This window comes from Gymnodraco acuticeps, unplaced genomic scaffold (genome assembly GCF_902827175.1).
Source record: "Gymnodraco acuticeps unplaced genomic scaffold, fGymAcu1.1, whole genome shotgun sequence".
In the NCBI taxonomy this organism is placed as follows: Eukaryota; Metazoa; Chordata; class Actinopteri; order Perciformes; family Bathydraconidae; genus Gymnodraco; species Gymnodraco acuticeps.
The window spans coordinates 3,614,247-3,630,230 of NW_022989755.1; the positions used below are offsets into that span (position 1 = coordinate 3,614,247).

Sequence of the window (15,984 nt, forward strand, 5' to 3'; positions counted from 1 at the left end):
AGCAGTGGGAACAGGTGTTGCGGTGGCAGCACAACAATTAGAGCAAACATTCAAAAATAAGGAAATGTGGTCTAATGTCAGTATTTGAAACCAACTATTTAAACAGAAATACAGATTTGAACAAGGTAAGGCTTTAACCCTTAAATTGTTTCATTAGCCTGGGCGATAGTCATGTGACAGGCTGCGTCCATGTGTAAAATGGGTGGAATAACCATTAAATTACGGTGCAATACGGGTTTAATAATGGTATAATGTGGGTGTAACATTATTGTAATGGGGGCGAGTGTGTATGGGTGTAATATGGGTGCAATGTAGAAAATAGCAATCAATTGATTATCCATTTAAGGGTTAAGAACATTAAGGGTTAAGCTTTTATGTTTGACAAAAAGTAGTTCATTTTAACAAAAAAAGCTCACCAATTAAAGGTCTGACATGTAAAGGTTACTGACCCTTAACATATCAATAATAACTAATAATGACAAAAGAAAACGTCACCCGTTGGCATTAACAGCATTTATTGAGCAAAGTAACAAACTAATGAAAAAAGAATACAGCGGTCGTTATCTGATGTCCTACATTTCCTCTCTTAGGAAGTTTAAAAGCATCATTGTTCCTGTTCCTCTCTGAATGAATGGGTGGGAGTTCGTCTTGTGAGGCACTTTAGATGAGGCTCAAGATAGCAGCACAGTGTATCCATAGCAACTCCCACATCACTCCAAAATGGCGGTCCAGTGTTTGAACCGGACCACGAGCCACTCTGTCGTCACATCCCTTGCACTATGTTCATACAAATGGATTCAATCCCGACAGATTTCTGATCAACATTCCCGAAAGAAATGTTCAAAGTTGCATCCTTATTGGCCGTCATCAAATCAGTCTCTCATAAAAAGGAAAACCAAACTCTGCACATTCAACCAAAAACAAACCTCATCATCAGCCATTGAATCCACTTTCTCAGATTTTATTGTTCAGTACACATTCCACTGCATAATACAGACATGTGGGAAAGCCACATTTCATGCAGCAGTTTCCAGCTCCATGATTGCCAACGATATTAAGTTATTTCTGCTGTATCATATTATGCATAATGACTTTGTGACTTTTTGCTTGTTTCTGCATCATTTTCTTTTCACTTATTGTTTCAGGACTCCTGAATTTGGCACAGTTTCTTTAAGTGCCTTCCCATGTTTTACTTAGAATACCTTAATTAAATACCAGACTCCTATTAGAGATAATGTTCTAAGTTAATAGTTGAAAAGTAAAAAAGGTTTTTTTCCCTCGAGGGCTTGAACATTTTTTTTGATGATATGAGAAAGTATATTGTGTTTTCTCGAGCAAAATATAGAAATCAGGAGATAAATGAAAGCACTCTGATCCCCTTCGCTTTCAATAGTAAAATGATCTGTAAAAGTTTAATTGAAAAATAATCAAACATGAGGTTCAACAAATCCAAAAATCTACCGATAAACCTTATATATTCCTTATATATAGCCATATACCCCCCTCAGACACTCAGCTCTTGTGAGTTCCTTTCCTTCGCGCTGCATCAGATTGCTTGTGTCAGTCAGAAATGCTTCAGTTGAAATGAAATAAACTTCATGTTCTGAGCAGACGGCCGCCGTCTTTTTGTCCTCCACTCGCACGCCCTCAGAGCAGGGCGAGCTGTGATTGTGATTGGATCTTGGCTCTCGTCTCTCTGGCTGCCCTCCCACTAGACAACCTGGAGAGGATTTGATTGGCTGACAGGGGACTGCAGGCTCTCAGTGTCAGGACGGAACCGTTCCCTTGAGGTACCACATCCCCGCATGGCTGATGCAGCACTCCTGGAACCACAGACAGGTACCATCAGTGAAGAAGAGGAGACGTAAGCTCTGTGATATAATGTCAGTTAGGATATTCTTGTCCTTAAGGGTCTGAGTAATTGTATTTTAGCTGCACAGTTTACTATTGACTTATTAAAAGGAGCTGAGTTGAATTTCCAAAATTAGAAAAAAAGAAAACGTCCACCCTTGTTAAAATGTATTCCATATGCATTAACAAGGCTACAAATGAAAAGCAAAAATGGTCCCCAGTGATGCATAGTGGTTAAAAAGTAATCTATTCAGTGATTACTCACATTTAGCATCCGGTCGACGTCTGCCTTACAGGCGTCTCCTAACTCCTGTGTGAGTTTGGCTTGAATCATAGTCCTCCTGATGCGGTAGTTCTTGTTGAACAGTTCATACAGCAGGCGGCGTTGCTGCAGGAAGAAAGAAAGATTTAATAAAAAAGGGAAAGATTTCAACATTTTAGGAATTACACTTATTCACTTTCTAAGAGACAGATAATGAGGTCAATACATCTCAAAGAAGAAGATTAGCTTAGCACAAAGAGTACAACAGGGCAAACTGCTAGCCTCTGTCCAGTGATAACAAACACACCAACCACCACCCCTAAATCGCTCATTCGTTTTTCTATAATGCTTGTGTAATCTGTACTCATTTTGAAGTGTTTTTGAATCTCATGTAAACTGTTGAGTCCAGCCCAGAAAAACAAAAGCGAAATTCTTCACTGTAACAACCACAGCTTTGTTGTTTTTACACAACACAGAAAGAAGATTTAAGGATTTAATTAGTGAGCTTTAGAGCTGCCGGTGTGTGGAGTTTGCTTCCTTGGACAAATAAGAGGTATTGATCTTCAGATTTAACTCTGGACAGGAGAGCGTGTGGTACTTTCACTGTAAGGCAACAAGAGTCACCTCATGTCGGGGAACTTAACAAAGGAAGTGTAGTGCAGCCATTTGCAGCTAAACACCACAAAGTGTCAACAGTTCTACTTCTCTCTTCTGTGTGGCGTTGCAGTAATGACTCTCGCAGGTCATGGCTCACACAGACAGTGCATGTGGTCTCTGAAGTTTCATGTGACATTTCAGAGAACTTGTGGTTTGTGCTGCAGAATGTGCATGCAGAGACAAGATGCAAAACGGACCTGCTATAAACCTGTGAAATAGTTTACCGTGTCAAACTCCTCTCCAGTCTCCCACAAACCAAACACCTTCTGCTCGTCAGTGGCTGCTGTGGTCTGAGCAGGAAACTGAAGACAGAGCGAAGCAGAAGTTAGAGAAGCATTTCAACAGGTTATCAGTTCAGTGTGTATAACAAAGTGTGTATAAGAAAAGTATAAAGCATGCTTGTTCTTTAAAACCTTGATTCAAACCATTTTATGCAACATTTAGGAATTGACAGCAATGCTTACTATTCTCTCAGACACTTAATTTATAGGACTGACACTTTCTGGCTGATTTGTCAATATGCTATTTGTGAGGGAAACTTCTGAAGCGATTGGAAACAGGACTCAGAGAGACACGAGGAGAGCTGGAGCTCTGATGGCAAACACTGACGGTTTATTTGGAGCTTCTGCCGGAGAATTCACAAGACATGTCACGGGCCACGGTTTGACCACACGGTTGAGATGCCACAATCAATTCTGAGGGTTCTCCTCTCTCGTAAGGGGTTTTTAGCTAGTTTTCTTAAACAGCTGAAGAAACTGAATCAACTTTAGTTGTCGCTTATGGCTCGGGGTCATCTACACCCGAGAAGGATGTGTTCCAGGTGTCCCACAACAATAACTATCTCTGACCGAGAGTTGCCCGGTCATAAACTGGTAACAACAACTAAATGCCAGGGCAGCCCCTCATCTGCGTCCGAGGGCGAAGGAGGACATGCAGGGCAAATGATTCCCTGACACTATTGTATGAACAAATCATAATTTGTCAGAGAACAGCTAGTTTTACTTTTCTAAGTGGTTAAAGTCCCTACGTGTGCCGTTTTGGTTTCAAGACCCTGGTTCGCGGGGGATACCAAAAAGTCCTAGAAAGACAAAGTAAACTTAACTCTTGTGCATTTTTTTTTTTAAAGAGGAATAGTTTCGGCGAAAACTAAAAAGGTCCCATGGGGTCAGATTAGAATTTTCCAAAGGGGTGTTCGTTTAGCATGAAACACTTGAAATAACTAAAGGATAAGTTAAAAAAGAAAGTAGAAAGAAAGTGAGGTCATAGAAAACTATTTCTGCTAAAAAGTTAGCAATGATTGAGAGTCGGACCTAAACATTTCAGACGTGTGTATCTCACACTGCACTGTAACTTTTATTCACGTTTTATTATCTTTGCTTTTAAATGAGTGTTTTTAAATGACATTTTATAATATGTTTCTTAATGCTCTTAATGTCATTTCATTTTTCTAAAGCACTTTGAATTGCCTTGTGTTGAAAGGTGCTTTAGTCGTGACTATTGTGTTCTTCCAAAGCATAAGATTGGCAGTTTGCAGGTTGGGTCTGGATTGTTTATTGACGCATATGTTTGCTCAGAACAGGTTGGGTGGCTGTGGCATGGTTTACCTGTCCAACACTACTCCATAGGCTCTGAATGAAAACATACCAGAAACTCAATGTGTTTGGGCTAGTAAATACTTCGATAAAGTATAATAAAAAAATATATATAATTAAAATATAATAACGATTTTAAATTTAAAAGAATAAAACAATGAAATAGGCTGTTTTGAGTTGAGTCTGAAAACATTTCCTTTGGTAGACCGTCTGTTAATTTGTTCTGTTGACAATATGCCGAGGCTAAAACATGGTGAGCACTGCTGCGACCAGGAGGACCAACACTGAGGAGGATTATCGTGCAGACTCAAAACTGATCTGTGAACTGTCAGACATCTCAAACAGCAATGCCGTCTGTAATGTAGAAGGGTGAGTCAGCTGATTGCGGATCTGCCTCTAAACGGCTAAGTCCCTCGCTGAGCAATAATGAGCTTTGCTTTGGGACCAATAATCTGTTGCATAACAAAGACGGCATCGGGCCAGTCCCTCCCTATGGTGGTTAGAATCCTCCACATGAAGGGCTCAGATTGGATAAGAGCTAAGCCGGGACAGGGCTGGTCCTGGCAGGAGATCTGGCTGCTTTTCAAACACGCCCTACACAGTAAAAACAGCTACAAAAACAGGGTGAGCAGATGACATCCTTCTATATGAAGCCTACACACTGCTCCCCCAGTCCCACACAGAGACCCACACACTGAGGTATCAGGTGGCTGCTGGAAGCTGAGTGGAACCTGAGAAGCAGCCCTGCGTTGCTTCAGTGCCTCAACACAAGAAAACGACCGTTAATGTCGTTATTCTGTTTGAGAAAGCTGATAGCTACATTGAAGCTGAGAAAGCCTATTATTCAGCACGCAGGCAGTCCTTACTGGACAGAAGAGTAGCAGCAGCTCTCAGTACAACACAAAGGTGGAGTAATCTCAGCACTTCTAAAGCTGACGTGCAGAGGAACACTCGGGTCTGTTTCCCCCCCCGGCATGGCCTTTGACATGAGCCAAAGTTAACAGAACGATAATGAATTCACTTATGAAAAAGCTGCCAATTCATCTTCGGTAGATAAACAAATGATACTTATATTAAAGTTATACTGTACGGTTATATTATAAAGTGAATTCATTTTTGTCGAATCATCTAATGGGTTTATCACTAATGACTTGACACACTTTTTAAGTTTGAAGATATAAAGTACGTTTTATGTGAAGTGTATTCATTTTAGCACGCGTGTATGAAATATGTTGTGATATCATATATGTTAATGTTGTCATTGAAATTGTATATGCTGTATTTTGTGTTGAGCTGCCCAGGGACTGCAGATGGAAATGAGCAAACTGCTATAATCTGGTAAAAGCATCTTATCTCTTTGAGATGTATGCCCTTTTTGTACGTTGTCCCTGACAACTAAAACAATGAACTAAACTAATGAGCAAGGGTCGATCTGGAAAGAAAAGGTGCTGCCATCGAAGTTGAAAGCAATATAACTGATGTTTTGACCCATGAGGATCCTTCAAGCTGGATTTCTAGATTCATATTTCCTCAATTTGCTCACATTAGTGCAGCAGCCCCTTGCAGTGTTTTCACAGACACTGAAGAGTATGCACAGGGAACACATATTGAGAAAGGGAACAATGAGCGTGAATGACTTGGAGTTTTAGATCCAAAAGTGTAAATCCTGAGTTGCGACAGTAGAGATCCTGGCTGAATACTCACAGGCACCATTATCTGTTTGCACTGGCAGAGCAGTATGGCGTCCTGCAGCATGTGGTCCGAGATGGAGGGGTAGATGCTGTGTCCCGACGGCATGGAGGCGATGTGGAGGCCAAACAGCCTCTTGAACTCATTCAGTGTCAGTACAAAATGCTTCTTGAAAGTCTTTTTCACAAAGTCCTTCAGCTCCACAGACGGCGCGTTGGCCGGACTCCCCGTGTTACCATTAGTGTGGTCGAAGGCGGAGGCGCTGGGGTAGCCGTTCACGGAGCCGTTGATGGCGGAGGAGGAGGTGTCCATGGGTTCGTCTTCCCTGTCGCTGACCGGTTCCTGTTTGACCTGGACGCTGCTTTCTGACCGTCTCGTGTCCAGGTCCTTCTGCATGGATGACTTGTTTACCTGAGCGCGGTCCTGAGCATTCTTCAGACGCTGCTCCCCGGTCACATGGACGGGATCTGGAAAATAACACCAGGGACGTCAGGAGGTAAGATCATTTGTGCAGAATGGGTCATTTCTTATGTGTTTACAGGGGTTAGAACAATGACTGAGTACACACCAGGCTGAGGGGAGTTATTTGGCATGAAGTCTTCCTTGGAGAAGTTGAACACTTTTTCCAACCTTAGAAGGGAAGGACGAGAGATTGGTACAAATTAAACACTCATCAAGAACAACTTTGAATGCATACTGATGTTTGCTCAGCTTGTTTCTCAGGTACTTAAAATCCGCCTGACGAGGACCTTATATATCTTCATAAAATCCTTATATTATTAAGTATAAAGTTCAAAAACAAACTTTCAATCAATGTCAACCACATGATAATACCTGCTCGAAGGGATATAACGCTTTTAAAATGGACAGATGTTTAAATTAAAGTGAAGGATTTCTCAAGGTTTCAAAAGTGTTGTAATCATTTAAGTACACAACAGAATATAACATGGGTCTATCTTGTTTTGTTTTTTTAAACGATGCCTTTAATGTCCTGATTCACACGGTTATTTGAGTGTGACCTACTTGCTCTGGATGCCGAGCCACAGCATGTGTTGCCTGTGGGCAATGTCTGTGTGTTTCTTCACAAATTCTACATCGGTGGGCAGCAGGAACTCCCAGCCGCGGTTGACTCGAGGAACAGCCACATGCTCCAGGAACTCCTTCACATCCTCCGGAGGAAGCTGACAGAAGGAGGAGGAACAACTTGTTAGTTCGCTTTACCTGAATCAGGGGAAAAGCTGCTGCCTCAAGGTTTCATTAAGCAAGCCGCAGCATGCGCTCAGAGACGCTCCAGTGGAGTAACTCACAATAATGCAAACGTTCTCTTCCTCACATTATTTGAGGAGGCTTGTCCTTTTATTCAGCGCCTGTGCTATTTCTGTGATTAACTGTCATATCAGAAGGATTTATTAGCAATATATGAAACCAATTCAGTAAAGGTTCCTTTGAATAGAAAGTCAAACAGAAAAAAGGCATCACACGTCCACTAACAACTTCCCTGCAAACATGTTGAACACCCAAGAGACTCATTCACCCTGAAAGCAGCCTCTGGGGCAGTGAATATGTTAAGGCTGAGCGCCTCAAAAAACAATTAGTTTTTCCCTACTAACTTGCAATTTTTAAACATTTTCATGAATGTCAAATTACACAGAATAATTGCAAACAAGCGTCTTTGAGCACCAGCAAAAGCGCTATATAAAAATACCATGTATTATTATTACAAACTGAATCATAGTTACATTTGAAAGAAATTGCTGACTGTTGGACATTCAGTCATGTTGGGATTACTGTCTTACTTTGATGATGGATGCAATCTCCTTTCTCAACACAGAGCGCTCCAGAGTGAACCTCCACATCTATAAAAGAAACAACAGATGACTTTTAAATCATGTACTGCAAACAAAACACACCAGGCCCCGCACTGATATTGCTTTCATTTTGCTAACTCAAAAGAATGGACAAAAGTCATTGACAGCAGCTCACCACAAAGTCCCGGCCCCGACAGAGCACCTCGGCAGGGACCCCGCTGTGAGGACTGCAGGTGTTTTTAGGATACAGGACATCACTGCAGAGAAGACAAACAAACAGAGACATCAGTGAGCTGCCAGGTTTATAAATCCTCTCAATGTAGGCTGCAAAACTCATTTTGAACACGTTTATCGGTTTTAAAACTTTTAGTGACATTTCCTCTCACCTCTTGACCACCCAGTTGCCCTGCACCAGCAGCGCCACCTGCTGGATGCAGCGCAGCGCCGCCGTCGAGTCCGTGCCGGAGGCGAGCAGGCCCATCAGGTTAGCAAACGGCATCACTTTAACTAAAGAGCAGAGGAGACAGGGGAGGAAACATTAAACATGACTGTAAGAGGAAGGAAAACCAAAGTGAATGTTGGTTGTGTGAAAACATGATGCAGTTCATGGTTAAGAGAAATGTACTGAGCAAAAGGTATGACTGGTTTGGAAATCATTTCACATACACATCTTTTTTGCCCCCTTGTGGCACATAGAAAACGACATGGGAACTGTGGGCCTCTTTTAAATTAAGCGACTCGCAAAATATACTGGTATTGACAATAAGTATGATAAATGAAATATCGGGTTCATATAAAACACCCATGAAAATATCATGTTAGCAGATTACATTGTTTTGTTTAAATGTGGCGTACCGTTCTTCATCAGGGTCTTGACCTGCTCTCCCAGAGGCAGAGTGCGGAGCTGAGCCATGGAGAGCACATTGCTGGGACCAACAGGCTTCACACTGACATTCAGAAACCAGTCAGAGAGAGACAGAGAGGGAAACGTCAAAGACCTCTGATATTATGAGATAAAAACCTTTAGATGTGTGGGGGATACTTACAGTTTTTCCTCTGCAATAGGCGGCATTAGCATTGCTAGGTACTCCCTGCAAAAATAAAATTAAGCATGCAAGAATTACATAAAGACAGGAAATGTAGATAAAGATGACCAATTAGGCTGGAGTCGTGGTAGAATCAACAAGTCAATCAACAGAAAAATGATTGCAGACTTTTAAGAAAGTAGCACGCAGGGAATCAGACATTAACTCAACAAGTTATATTTGCAATCAGACCAAACAGGGACCTGGGCGGCAGGAAGTACATGTATAGATGTAATATTACCGGTAAGTAACAAAGCAATCTTAGGTCAGCACGATCATTCAAGGTGAAGGGAAGGCAATAGTGGCTTTGTTTACCAAAAGAAAATGTCAGACTTCAACAAAGACTAGACTAGTTGAGTCAAAGTCGTGAAATGTATTCAAACGTCTGTTGTTGATGTTCGTACTCACTTGGGAGTTTTGACCAGCTCAGAGTTCTCCGAGGCGTCCACTGACTGGCAGAACAGATACTGCCGTTCATGCTCCGAGTGCCCATCCTGATGTTCAAAGTCACAAAACAAAGAAGAAACTGATGATGAAGAGATCTACTGACCACAATGCAGCAAGAGGAAGCTAAAAGACACATTTAGTACACAAACCAGAGGTTGCGCTAGACTTTTTCGCTGCCCCTCATTTTGACGGAGAGGATCGTAAAATGTTCGTCTAAATCCACTATTACCCGTTGGCCTTTACACAACGCTGACGGGGGGGAGCACGCTCGTGAACTGTTAGCGCCGTGTTATGCATGCCCACTTCACCTCGCGGGAGCGCGCACAGCGTAAAGCCAAAACTCCCAGACATTTCAAAGATTTGTACGGCAAAGTTAGGTTTGGAAACGGTATCATTTCCTTTTTTGGCGGGCATGCATAACACGGCATAACACCGGAGCCTCGCTGCGGGGAAACTTTGGTGCTGTTCGAGTTTGTTCTAATCCGTCAAAATGACGGACTGCTTTCAGATTTTTCCGTCATTGTTAAAAAAAATCCGTCAGACGGAAAATATTCGGTTAACGCGACCTCTGACACAAACATAAAGCAATTCAAAGTGATTTACAGAGGCATAGAATATATGCAATATATTACATTGAAGAAACTGCATAAAGTAGCTGAAGATTTGAATGGCATGGCATTTTAAAAAGCAACAACCAAAAGCAATAAAATACATAGTAACATATCTAATTTATTGGAAAGCCGTAAACAGTAAACAAAAATGCTAAGATTCAATACAGCATTATGGGATAATGTACCCAAGTACTCAAACAAGGTTAACACTAGCATAATAACAAAACTTAAACTCACATGTCTGATGACTTAAAGAAAGAAGCAGCCTACCTTGACACCGTGGTAATGTAGGTGAGCCCAGGGCTCCTCCGCCTGCTTCCTCTGGAGGAAGTCGTACGACTGGATCCTCCTCTGCCGGGCCTGCTCCGACTCGGGACGCGCAAACCTCACCTGCAGTGGACACACACACAGTGTTTTTTAATGTTTTAGAAAAATAATGGGTTCACACGAACACAAAGTCAGTGTAATGATGAGTTTGTGTGTTTGTGCAAGTCCTCACCGTTATGGCTTTGACGTCCTCCTCAGCTTCATCCTGGGAGGAGTCTCCACCTGCAGACAAAACACTCATTTAACTGAACCTACCAGCTAGTACAATTTAGCGTTGATAAAAGCATCATGTGTCATTCTTCTTACATAATATACCAGCGTTTTACTTAACAAGACTTTAAACTTTTAGTATTTCATTTTTTTAGAATTGAACAAATATGGTCTGCTCTGCTGAAGAAGCTCGGGTTGCCACTAATTATTATCTACATAACAGATTGATCTGCCAATTGTTGTTTGAAGCAAAATGTCCTGTGTTTTCTTAACATCAGTCTGAATCCAAAATGTTTTCAGTTTACAATTATATAAAACAAAGACAAAAAGCAAATCCTCATATGTGAGTAAGAAGAAAACTGTTGTGGCATTTAATTAAAAAAAGGCTACATTTTGTTAGATTCCGATTTTATTTACTAGCCATTCATCATTTGATACTCTCTTTAAGTCATTTATTTATCTCAGGTATTGACCATTTTTATTTATTTTTTTGAGAGTTTACAAGAACAACTTCCCCACTTTTCTTTATGTAAAGATGTTATATTTATAATTAAATATTATATTTCATTTTGAAATAACAGACACACCTTCATTGGCCGCCTCCCTCTCTCTGGTTTTGGTGTCGGCCTTGTCCAGATAAGTGAAGCTCGGTCTCATCTGCAGGATTCCCGACAGAGGAGTGACGTGAAGCTCTCCTGTTGACATGAAGAATAATAAAACTATCGTTATCTTCAATGTAAGCACAGTACATTTGATGACACGGTAATAAAAGGTAACGCTGATAAAGATTCACATGGACTCTTTGAACATATGAGGGACAATTTGTGTATTAACAAGAAGTGGCATCGAGTTTAGAAAACCAAAACACAAGTATGAGGAAGTACAGGCTCAGAGCGGACCTTTGCGAAACACAGCAGCAGCGTATCTGGAGGTGTTGGTGGTGGCCTGGATGGAGGTGAAGGTCTGTTTATCCATAATTTTCCTGGAGGAAAAAAAAGTGAGAGAAGAATGCTCAGGCCAGAGACAGAACTGGATAGTTATTCAGCTTCAGTCACAAATTATAAAAAGTCTGAAAAACGTATTTAATCACGATTATCTTTTCTTGCCAAAAGTTAGATGAGAAGTTTGCTGCCACTCTCGCGTCAATGCGGCTAATGGGAAGCTACTGCCAGCATTTGATTCAAATAGCTTAGAAAATACTAAAATGGATGATATTTGCAACAGTTTGCATTGAATAAAACTATACCAAAATAGTTATTGTTTTCTTGACTAAAATAGAAAATACCAATACTTGTCAACTGACACTTGATTGTAAATAAAAACAGGATGATGTTGATTAAATATGATAAAAACTACTGAGGACAATTGACACAGATCTTAGCAGTGAAAATGAACACATACGCAGAATAGGTGTTTGTTTCCTCGTAAGTGGTGCCATCCACATTCAGAGCTATCTGCTCTCCTTTGCTGCGACAGTAGTTTGGACTATTTGTGTCCATGGCCATTTCCAACTCCACCTATATTATTGAGTGTTGTAAGAAAAAATACATTACAAACATTCTCTACACTGATGGATGATAGATAAATAATAGACTATTTGTTTAACCTTTTGCTGCTTGGGTTTGATCCGAGCTGATAAGTGGTTGACATCATCGTAGGTCATATTGGATGGTCGGACGGGGTACTGTCAGAAAAACAACAACAAAGGTGATGAGTGAGTTGCACTTTGAACATTATACATCAATCTCACAACAGGACAAACAAGACGAGATGATTTTAGAGTCTTACTAATCGCATTAAGTACAACAAATGACATTGTTACCTGAAAAAGATACAGCTTATCTGCAAGACTTTTGGCAAGATACACATCAATCTGAAAGAAGAAGAACAAATATTGATCAAATGAATGAATAAAGTTCTTAAATTGGTTATAGTAAAGTAACATTTTAATTGACTGGCTTAACATACGTTGACAGAACTGACACAAATGGCCAACATTATCCTGTATTTTTGTAACAGTCTAATGCAGCCTTTCCCAAACTCAGGGTCGCGACCCAAAATGGGTCACGGACCCGTTTTGATTGGGTCGCCAGTTAAATGCATTGCTACACACACACACAGCGTCAGAGCTGATGGCTGCATTGCAAATACCATTTTTTTATAATTTTTTTATTTTATTTTGAAAATGAAATTATGCAATATAGCATTATATATTGAATGATTTAATTTTCTAAATACAAATAAACTAAAAATAAAAGATTGTATTTGTATCAGCTCTAACGCGTCCCCCGCGAAAGTTTTCGCGCCATCTGTTTATTGTCTGTTGATTAATCCCGATCGTACATGATGGCAAAAAGACGATACAAAGAGGAGTTTTTAAACGTTGGCTTCACAAAAGCTGTTAGAAATGGAGAGCAGCGGCCTCAGTGTGTTTTATGTGGAGAGGTGCTCAGTAACGAAAGCTTGAAAATGAATAAATTGGACTGACATCTCCAAACAAAACATCCTCTGCATCGGGACAAATCGAAGGATTTTTTCATCTGCAAAGAAGAGTCTTTCAAGAAGCAGTGTTTTGACGGCGGAAAAGTAAGTCACTCATTTTAATCATTTGTTTTGTGTGTTTGTGTGTTTGTCAGGGTCTGTTGTGAAATTGTTTCGTTAATGCAAAGTTGGATGAAATGCAGACTGAGCCCCGGAGCGGACCGCCAGCTGCGCGCTCCCGCGAGTCCACTACATTCTGCCGCGGCATAGAGCGGTGTTTCAACTTTTACTTGCCTGAAATGTTTTAAAACGGCCGGGAGAAAAACAGAAACAAAAACCACAGGAAGATTAGAGGGAAAGTGACAGGCAGTATGAGAAGGAAAGCGAGAGAAAGTATCAGCTGCACGGACGTGACTGCTGCAGTGTGATGCACATAGGAATACATATGGGGGTTATTCCCTATCTTTATTCAAGAGCGAGGACTTTAAATTTGAGAGCATACTTTATTGATTTCACGTTCAGAATATGTATTTCTTTCCCTCAAACCCTGTCCTCGCACTCAAATAGTGCCTGCTTGCACTTAGATCTGCTCTGCTTCTGCTCAAACTGTACGCTTGCACTCAGATATATTGCTGCTTACAGATTTCCTGTGTTCCAGCTTAAAACCTTCTCCTCGCACTCAGGCTGTTTCTGTGCGCTCGTGAAATGTCTGCTCTCAGATTTCTTCTGTGCGCGCTTGGATCTTTTGTGCAACAACCCTGTCAAAATCCCTCTGTGGGGATTCCACACAGTATTGAGTATGTAAGTCGCTTTGGATAAAAGCGTCTAACAAGTAACTAATGTAATGCGCTATAAATGCAGTTGCCAGATCCACATTGGGTATACGTACGCCGGCTGGTGTTAAAAATCACCCAATAACCCAGCAATGTTAATGATAATATCTTCTCTGTTATTGTATGGCATTCAAAGGGAACAGAGGGGCACCGAGGGCATCCTATCAAGTCAGCCTCCACAAAAAAAAAGTTAATCAGTTGCCAAGTGTTGGAGTTTCTTTGTCTCTCAGAGTGTTTTACAACAGCTCTGTTCATTTAAAAGTGTTTAAAAAATGTGTGTACATAGTTTTTGATCTAGTGACAAACTTAATGTTGCACTTCTGATCATTTATATGTGGTTTCACCTGTGATGTACTATATACTGCACTATAGTGTTTTGTCCCTTTCTGTTTACAACATGTTCTTTGTTCATTTAACATTGTTTAAAATGGTGTGTACATAGCTTTTGAGCTAGTGACAAACTTAATATTGCACTTTTGATAATTGTATAATTTAAGTTTGATTTGTACTGTATATACTTGACTACACTTCCCATGTTTCGTCTTTCTGCTTTGATCCTTCTTTTTTCTGGGCAAGCTAAAGGGAAGGTTGTTATGGTGAGAAACCTAATTGCTTTGATGCACTTTTATAATTAAATAAATATTTTCATTTTAAATTAATGGTGTGTTGCATTCTTTGTTTATAACTGTAGATATTATGGAAAATCATGAAATGTTTTGAGCTTGGGTCCCTTAGGACCACAACATTTCTGTTTTGGGTCTCATGCTGAAAAAGTTTGGGAACCCCTGGTCTAATGCATAAAACAGCCTTAATTTTGTGAAAAATGTGAGTGCAATCACATTCCTGTACATTGTTACAGGAAGAAGCGTATTTAAAAAGCATATTCGCCTAGTTGTGTTCTAACTTTCCAACAAACATCTGCTGAATATTGACCATAAGGATTTTGTTTTTTACACATGTGCTAACACAGATAAGAAGTAACCATCTCAAGAATCACACCTATTGAGATCAGAGGCACATAAGAAAATGCAACTCACACAATATAAAAAAAAAAATGTTGTGGATTATCCATTATTTTCCTTTAACTTTTTCATGCAGACATACCTCCTCTATAATTGGGTCATCATCATCCCCGCTTGCCATATTGATGTGAACAGAGAGGAGGGGAGAAGAGCTGAAACAGGAGCAGCAGATCTCAGAGATCCAACCTGGAAAACAAAGACACACATAACAAGAATGTAAAGGGATTTATATTCTTAAGACATCATTGTTGCCAAGTGGCAACACCCAAACTGGTAATAAAGAAAATAGATGGCAGGTAGCTGGTGCAGTAACATTAGCAATGTGATTCCGCATATTATTGAAGTTACATCCTTCATTAGCTGTTGTCAGTCAGTCTTCAGGAGACTTGTAGAAGAGGGTTGAGTTTGATTAAACCCCTGAGTTAGCACACAGGCAGACCATGATCATGCAGTCTGTCAAGTGATGCTTTCACTGACAGTCAGGGAAATGATACAAGACAATGAAACAAACGTCACATATAGCTAAAATGTTAAAATATCTGATTGTATAAAACTGTTAACAGACAGTTATTCGTAAAAGTAAGTCATATTGAAGGTAACGTTAGCTTGATTAGCAATGTAGCAACAAAACCTCCAGCCACCTATCACAGGCCTGTGCTTACACTGCGAGTTGACTGTTTAATTATGGCTCAAATAATAAAAACATATCAAAAGAATACAGGACAAAGAGAAAAAACTCAACTTGTATTTGTATACACACGTATTAGCAACGAAACGAGCTAACATGCAGGTAGCCGGTAGCAAGTTTAGCCTAGCATTTGTTAGCGTGCCAAGCTAGCAAACACATGCATGTCAAAATAACAGTCAAGTCACCAGTTTTACACACAGGTTCTTCTTAAACAGAACCACAGTAGCTTTAGTGCTCACCTGCACTCTACACCGTTTAGCTTTCTCATCCGTGTCTATCAGGGCAGATATGTGGTGCGTAGCGGTGGAGGTGTAGTGTCTAACTCCCTGTTGGTGTCCGTACCATGTTGACTCTGAACACAGACACGTGGGGAGGAGTCGGTGCCCATAATGCACAGCGACAAACCTATACACTGGTCTTT

General features: G+C 40.5%; 1 protein-coding gene across 1 annotated transcript; it reads right to left on the bottom strand.

Moving 5' to 3' along the window:
- Positions 1-493: 493 nt before the first annotated feature.
- On the bottom strand, positions 494-15,932 carry polr3e (polymerase (RNA) III (DNA directed) polypeptide E). The gene is made up of 21 exons (XM_034213244.1): positions 15,803-15,932; positions 14,958-15,061; positions 12,362-12,412; positions 12,146-12,223; positions 11,941-12,056; positions 11,439-11,521; positions 11,127-11,234; positions 10,502-10,551; positions 10,273-10,392; positions 9,353-9,438; positions 8,906-8,950; positions 8,715-8,806; positions 8,246-8,366; positions 8,035-8,116; positions 7,848-7,907; positions 7,075-7,232; positions 6,620-6,681; positions 6,067-6,518; positions 2,995-3,072; positions 2,117-2,239; positions 494-1,823 (listed from the first exon to the last, which is right to left on the bottom strand). The coding sequence occupies exons 2-21, from the start codon at positions 14,994-14,996 to the stop codon at positions 1,767-1,769; spliced, it is 2,061 nt and encodes a 686-aa protein (XP_034069135.1). The 5' UTR covers positions 14,997-15,061; positions 15,803-15,932; the 3' UTR covers positions 494-1,766.
- Positions 15,933-15,984: the final 52 nt, after the last annotated feature.